The following is an 8,126-nucleotide window of genomic DNA, read 5'->3' as shown; positions in this document are numbered from 1 at the left end:
TTCAAAGAAAATGGGAAGGGCCTTATCTCTTTGTTCTGAAATTGTCTGACGTCACTTGTCGGATACAGGGGAAGAAAAATGGCAAACTGAAGGTAGTGCATGTAGACAGGTTGAAACCCTACCAAGGGGTACCACTTCAGTCTTGGCTAGAGACCAATGCAAATCAGAGCAATGATGCTCAGGATGCTCGAGACATAGAGGAGGAGGTTGACCACGGCGATGAGGAAGCTACAAACCATGTTGAACCCCCTGAACCAGCACCAAGAAAGCTTCCTGTCCCAGCTCCTAGAAATCCTCCTAGAAATAGGAATCTCCCTAGTAGATATGCAACATAAGCACTGATTGTTATGTAAGGTGTAACATATTTGGATCTGCAACTAAACCAATCTATCTGCTGTTTGTGTCTCTTTTATGTAGAATTTCAAGATGAGGGATCGAATGGCTAACGAGAACAACTTGAAGTGCTATACCTGTGGGGAGTTCTTCTCGCATAGGAGGAGTCTAAATCGCCACATAACGGATGTTCACCGTAATCGGTCCTATTCCTGTGATATCTGTGGAAAGGAATATAGCCACAGGGACAATTTAAATACCCATCGCAGAATGTGGCATGACCAGGAGAGAGAGAGGCCAAGAGACAGGTGCCAAGAGGGACAGAGAGATGTTTCCAGAGGAAGGCAAAGAGAGGTCACAAGGAAAAGGCAGAGGGATGTGTCGAGGAAAAGGCAGAGGGATGTGTCGAGGGAAAGGCAGAGAGATGTTGCCAGGGAAAGGAAGTATAAGGAGGGATTGTCGAGGCACTGTACAAAGGAAGTGGAACCTACGAATGTGACGCTGACTACACCCGCCAGCTCCGGGATCGATGCTATTGAGATCCGCGTCTCCCCATCGACGCAGGGAGCGGTGGACGCGGTAGCTGAGCCGAAAGGTAAAGTGCTAAGCATGATTCGGCAGATGGAGGAGGAATCGTCAGACTCCGAATCCGACGATTCTGGGGAATCAGCCACCTCCGATCCCCAAAAAATAAAAGTAGGGAAGGACATCTCTGCCCTGGAGATGAACAATATTTTGCCGGGCAACCTAGTTAGTGTAGAGGAGACTAGCTCCTCTACATATTTTTGCGGACAGACAAAATTGATTCAAGAACAAAAACTGAGGAAATATCACATGGTAATATAGGTTTTCCCGCCCAACTTCGTAAACTTAGCATCCGAATTAACGTTACGTTCATTCAAGTTCGTGCAAATTGAATGACTATGTAGATCAACATTCAAAAAGCTATTTGCGTCGTTCAATTTGATTTAGTAGCATGCGATTTCATACTCTTGTCACGGAGACGTGCAAAATGAGCATTCAATTTAGAAAAGCATGCAAAGAGCATTCAAATTCGTGCCGGACAGACGGTGGTATGTATTCGTGCAGTCAAATTCGTGATTAGGCATCCATATGTAACATTTGTGCATTGCTTTTCATTTGATGTTAATTTGTCACTTAATATACTTCTGTTTGAATAATTTAATGCGAAGTTTACTTATAGGAATCATTATGCGCATTCGTTAGCAGATATCTGCCATTACACAGTTAATTGTCCCCAGAGAAGGTGCACAAGTTGTGACTTCTCTTCTAAGCACAAGCTATACATACACAGATCCTGGACAGCGGTAGAGTTGAGCTTTAGACATGGACATGATGGGAACAAAATACAATGATGAATAAATAAAAAGATATAAAATGAAAATAAATATAGATGTCCTACTCAATCAGGATTGATTACAAAATAACATTTACAAATAACCTCATTTATAATTTAAAAAAATATGAAGACATGACTGTTTAAAGAAATGTTTCATTAAGAAATAAAGATCGAAAGAAAGAAAATATTGAAAGCAATATAAATATATCAGACAAATAAGGAGCTTGTATAATGTGAAATCATGTCAGAAAAGATCATAGAGAAAAAGAATAAATAAATGAACATGAAAACGTGAATATCCGAATAAACATCGAGCCTCATACAATATTGATGAGGTCTTGTTTTAATTTGAATGACCCGATTGCGAAAGAGGTTGCCCATGGACGAAAATGAAAACGCAATTCGCCAAAAAGAATTGTCCTCCCACTTAACTTTGGCGAAATTGAATGACGCTTGCGCATTTCCAAATTGACTGAACCAAACGTTAATTTGAATGTGCATGTTTCAAACATTCGGTGACTCGAAACGAAATTGAATGCAACAAGTTTAAAAATGAAACAGGGGAGCAACGAGTGGAGAAAATTTGCTCAAACATGAATGCACGTTAGTGAAATTGATCGCTGCTTTGACGAAATAGGCCGGGAAAACCTATAATAAGAGGATGTGATCAGCAGACCCCATTCATCACCGACCTCCACCACGTCCACAATGACAGCTCTCTTGAAGCCTGGATGTCAGCCGGTGAACTTGAAAGGGCCATGATTGGCCGGGTCACAGCGATAACAGAAACGACCACAAAGTGAGTGTTTCAGGGCGGGGAGGTCGTATCCGAGGACGAAACCAAGAGAGTGTACTCCGTAGACGTGGTGGTGGGAACCACCAAGGCCCAACTTATTTGATCTTGCATAAACTCAAACTAAGCAGCCAGTACTTTGCCATTCCAACTATGTATTTTGTTGTTCATTCATCTTGAATCCTGCATTCCTTCTACCCTTTACTCTTCGCCTGTCTTTCAATTCATAATTTCATTCATTCTCTCTCTACTTCTTTTGTTCTTCCACTCTACTCAAGTTCTTATGTTGCACTTTGCCAAAGTGAAAGAATTACTTATGTTGTATTGTTACTATGCAACTATATATCGTGTTTACGATAGTACAAGGATGCATTGTTTTAAGTTTGTTTATACTTGCCATTACTGTATCAGTCACTTGCCGTATATACCTCGTGTTTTCATGGGGACATGTACACTGGTATATTGTATTTGTAGGATAGCAGAAGAAAAGAAGGGGATTATGTTTATTTTAACATGTATAAGCATATATTTTGTGTTAGTGAAACATTTTTATGTACGCCTTGATACACCTATGCCTTGTGTTTATTCCATGTATTCCTTTACTTCAGAATTTCTGGTCCTATTCCTTCCGCACCTTTTCTTTCCTAAACCTTCCCATTTCTCCCTACTCCTCTTTTGTTCTTTCTCTAATATTGTACATAGATCATTTGTTCTTATTTCTTAGTTTTTATATGTAGTTTAAGGAGTTTTTAAGTATTTGTATACTTTTTTTCGAAAGATTATTCCGATGACATATCATCGTGTTTGGCCAAAGGGTGGTCCGAGGACTGTCCACACTTGGGGAGGGGCTGTGTAGCATAACTAGTCCAGTAAGTTAGTAAGACATAGAGGGCGTTTCTGATAATTGTGAAATATATATGTGCATGGACATCGTAAGATGTCGGTCAGTCAATGTTGAGCTGTCGTTGCGACAGGTACAAGAAACTATATAAAGTTACCCAAACTGCCAACACTCTGTAAGTGTTATTTCTTTAGTCCTGTCAGATATTCTGTGATTGCGGGAGTAAGTGAATGAGAGCTAATCCACGTTATTTCTTACACGATAACTTTTGTGAGAGCCCACTGAGAGATATAGTTGATGAATGATTGTCGAGAGCGTGGACCGGGTTTTGACAGACTGCAAGGCAGAACGCTACCCCGGCAGAGCCCGGTTACGCCACAATATACAAAAGGTGGAGGGGGGGGGGGACGCCTAATGCCCCAAAAATCTCTGACAAGCAACAGAAAACATTAAAACAAAAACAAAAAAACAGAAGAAACAAAATTACAATTTGCACATGTCGTTTTGGAGTCTTCTTTTTATAGGGCCACATGCTGGATGTGCCCCTTAAACCCACTATTTTGTCTTTTTGTTAATCAATGGTGGTCACTCTTATACAGATGTGTTCCTCATGCCCCTGTAAAAAGCAGTTCAAAACTGGACTGAATGTGGTCAGTTGTGCAGCGGTGGCATAAGATGATGCACATCATACTGAAATGGCCTGGTGCATGCAAAGTGTGAATGATAAGACTACATGAAATGATGATCTGTGACATAAAAGGAAATCCAATCTTTAAAGTAAATCGCTCTGAAGGGAAATCAGTTTATATGAAAATCTATTAATTATCTGATCATGAGGAATTTTTAAATTGAATTCTTCGTCATTTTGTGTTCCCTGATTACAGGACGAGGGGGTGGCTTATCAGGAGGGGCAATAACTGGAATCGTCATCGGATCATTATTTGGAATAAGCTGTTGCTATTACTGTTGTTGTAAAGGGGATAAGAAGAAACCACCAGACAATGTGCAGATAACAACCCAAACAAGAATCGAAGGACCTCTGGAGTCGGGTGCTATGATACGAGTCGAGGATGAGGACAACATCCCTACAGCCATTGCTGTCCATCCTGACCCCGGTCAACCGGACCTCCCACCACCATCGTACGATGATATCGCCCAGTATTCGTCGTATGGTGGGCTAGGACCGGAGGGGGCATACCCCCCACCAGCATCGGTACCATCATACCCCTCTGCACCCTCCTCCTCCATGCCCTACCCACCACCTACAGGTGCTTCCGTTACATATCATTTTCCTCCTGGTGATTCGGGTGCGGTCCCGTCTGCACCCCCTCCTTACCCCGACAGCTAATCCTCTTCCGGTGTCGCATATCGAGGGTTCAGTGACACAAAGACGTACCGGTATAACTCCATATTTTGCCAAAATATGTATTCGATATCAAAATGTTCAGAAAAATGTGGGCTTTCCAGGAAACGCAAAGACGTAGCTCTACCCGACACCCCATTGAAGTCAATGGCTAGTGAAACATAGACTTAACTCCTTAAGACCCAAGTGCTCAGTGACACATAAACCACTTTTTCTCAAAATGGAGTTACGTCTTTGTGTCACTGACACCTCGATATCAAAGTAGATGCAAATCGATCCTTATGACTAAAGGAAGGTTTTCTATATGTTTTTTATGCAAATGATCATCTATTACTTGTACTGTTCATAATGTACTCGGTTGTATCCAGTGTACCTGAAGATTCCCAAGTTCTATTGGGTTGTTTATATTATGTATCTGTCCATCATGAGAAAGTTGTCTTTTGTCAGGTTGCAAGTTCACTCTGACATCTTGTTTGTCATTCATGTAATAAAAACATGTAAAATATAAGTAACACGTATTGGAGAAAGGAAAATTCAATCTGTGAGAGAAATAAAAATGTTTAAAGTTCCAGAGCAGCCATCCATTTTTTATATTGATTTTATTTTTATTTAATTATTTATTTTTAAACTGAGAGATTAAAAGAAATACCATTTTCTTTGTTCTTAATGAAGAGATGTAGGGGATTGAGAGGTACTTTGTAGAAACATCATTTCTTAAAAGAAATCTTGTGAAGAAAAACATGTTCAGCTTCTCACAAAGGAAACCGAAATGTTACAACATCCAAACTTTCTTATCCCGGCCTTTGTTAGATTTTCCTAAAACTATCTGATTTGTTTCTCTCATTACTTTGCTTCGATCAAAGGAAACTTAATTCAAGGAAGGACTTCCCCTTTAGATGTCCTTACAAATTGTTATGAATCTTGCCAGAAAAAAACAAAAGATAGACAAATTGATTTGTTATTTTAATAGGTATATAAATTTAATTCTAATTTTATATCAGAGCTTCCAGGTCTCTAAACTTTATTTTTCTCTCTGGAGCATGAGAAAGAGCCAAACAAATTTTGTTTAGGTTCCATTTATATGGCTACTAGCATTTTAAACTCCTTTACTGTGTGTGATATTCCTTGCATTACAAATGTTTGATTTGCTTACAATTTTATTTCGATTACTTTTCTTGTTTTACATTTTAACATATTTTCAGTCTGCATTTTAGCCTGATTTGATGAGTGAATTTGTCAGGATCTTTAAAATATTTCATAGAACTGTTTGTTATACCCATAAACATCATTACTGTTTGCAATTTTTATTACCATATTAATGGACATTTGTAATCAAGGTTCTTACTCATTTTTATTACCAGTGTGTTTTGTAGAAAGAATCTAGCCATTTGATTGGAAAATGGAGTGTTTTAGCAATATTGTGTTACATTTGGCTGGCCTAAAATATAGAACTCATTATTGTTACATATAGGGTCACATATTCATTCTAACTTAAACAAAATTTTTATTTGTTTGTTTGACCTAAATGCTAAGAATTCATGTTTATGCTTGTAACTAAGTAAGCAGGGGACCAACGACTTTATTAAGTCCTCTCTGAGTGACTTCCCAAAGGGCATTATGGCATTGACTTGGTTTCGAACCCAGCACCTTCAGGTTAGGAAACCAACGCTCTACCACTGTCACTGAGCCGTCGTGCCTCCCTTCCTCCTTTCTTGAAATAAAGCTTCACATCAAGTACTAAAAAATGGCTTTAAGTTAATAGCAAGTGTTCAGCAAGAATACATAAAATAAACCACAACTTTTCTTAGCAGGTATCTTATGGGCTCACGGAGAAGGGCCGGTATTCAATTCAATACTTTAATAGAATAAGTAAGAAATTTACTAAGTAAATGGCTGAGCTAAGAAGTTTACTTATCTCATATTCATATCCCATTTTTAGACTTTTACTTACCTGAGACAAAATCTAAGTAAAATACTTACCGATAAGCATTGTGACATCACACAGTCAATAAAAAGTAATGCACAATTAACGGCTCGCAATAAAAGTGCGCTAATAAAATTGTGCGCAGGTTATGATACTGCTCGTAAGAAAGCCACATGCCTGCCAATCAAGGCCTCCAAATAATTGGCTTAAGTCTGCATGGTAGGGAGCTGTCTTAAATTTAGGGTAAAATACCAAGCCAAAAGTTTGAATTGAATACCAAAATTGTCTAAGTATTTTATCTAAGCCAAATACAAAGTAAAAAGCTTTGTACGTAAGTATTGAATTGAATACGGGCCAAAAGGAGTATAAAGTAAATTAAGGATAACCTAAAACCTCCCTCACGGAGCCAAAGTCGGACTTGCATGGTGCCCTACAGGCTCTTTTCTATATGGTGCGAATGCGTTATGGTGCACCGAGTAGATCACTCACAAGTCACTTTTATGTTCATGGAGAGAGTATTTAAACTTGCAATATCTCTCTGTAGAAGTAGTATTTTAAGCTTTTATTGTGAATAATTATGTAGTATAGTGACATTAAACCCCTAACATGTAAAGTAAAACATATTTTTTTAAAATTTTGGGTAGATTTTAAGTTTGTGTAGAGACTCAAACTGCCATCATGTGCAATCTGGTAAAGATGAAAAACGAAACCCTGCTATCTGTTTTATATTATTACATGCTCGTGTGCTGCAGGTTATCTTTGAAAAGTATTTCTGTCTACTAGTTAATATCACTGTCTTTTATGCCAACTGTATAAACATGAAACATTTGTGTAACATGAACCATGTTGTCAATTGTATGGTATACGATTTAAGATACTAGTAATATATATGGATGTATTAGGTAATAAATATATATTTTATAATGTAGAGCAATCAATGAATATGTCATCAAATTTTTATAAAGTTTATGTGTGTGCGGAACCTGGTACCCTTCGTCTGTCTCTTCATCTCTCTCTCCCTTTCATCTCCCTTTTTTCTTTCTTTCTCTCTCTTTCTTTCTCTCTTACTCTCTCTTTGTCATCACTCCAACTCTCCCTCTCCTACACCTCTCCCTTTCCCTTTCTTTTTTTAACAAAAATTTGAATTTGATCAATTAATTTTTATGAAATGTCTATATGTTTGATTTTTGATTTATGTCATATGTGTTATTTCAATTTGAATTGCAATTGTATTGTATCTATGTGAAATGGATCGCATTTCAGCCATTGGCTGCGATCTCTTTTTAACAAAAAACATTTCTATTCTATTTCCTGTATAATGTATGAAAACTCCACATTTATATTTTCCTTTTACACAGGTAGAAAATGGTTAATCAGTTTTGATAGGCTTTTTTAAAAAGACCGTTTGCTATTGAACCTCATAAAAGTCTAAAAGAAATATGAGCAATTACCATGAATGAAATTGGAGAAGAAATTGTCAGTGTATATTCTGTTGGCAATACGCAAGGCTGT

At 38.1% G+C, this 8,126-nt stretch overlaps 1 protein-coding gene across 1 annotated transcript; it reads left to right on the top strand.

The window, feature by feature from the left end:
- The first annotated feature begins 452 nt into the window (after nt 1–452).
- On the top strand, nt 453–5,187 carry LOC115928599. The gene is made up of 2 exons (XM_030996010.1): nt 453–928; nt 4,212–5,187. The coding sequence occupies exons 1-2, from the start codon at nt 604–606 to the stop codon at nt 4,673–4,675; spliced, it is 789 nt and encodes a 262-aa protein (XP_030851870.1). The 5' UTR covers nt 453–603; the 3' UTR covers nt 4,676–5,187.
- The last annotated feature ends 2,939 nt before the right edge of the window (nt 5,188–8,126 follow it).

Source organism: Strongylocentrotus purpuratus, unplaced genomic scaffold, assembly GCF_000002235.5.
Source record: "Strongylocentrotus purpuratus isolate Spur 01 unplaced genomic scaffold, Spur_5.0 spur5_scaffold_3, whole genome shotgun sequence".
Lineage (NCBI taxonomy): Eukaryota > Metazoa > Echinodermata > Echinoidea > Camarodonta > Strongylocentrotidae > Strongylocentrotus > Strongylocentrotus purpuratus.
This window is presented reverse-complemented; position numbering and strand designations above follow the sequence as displayed.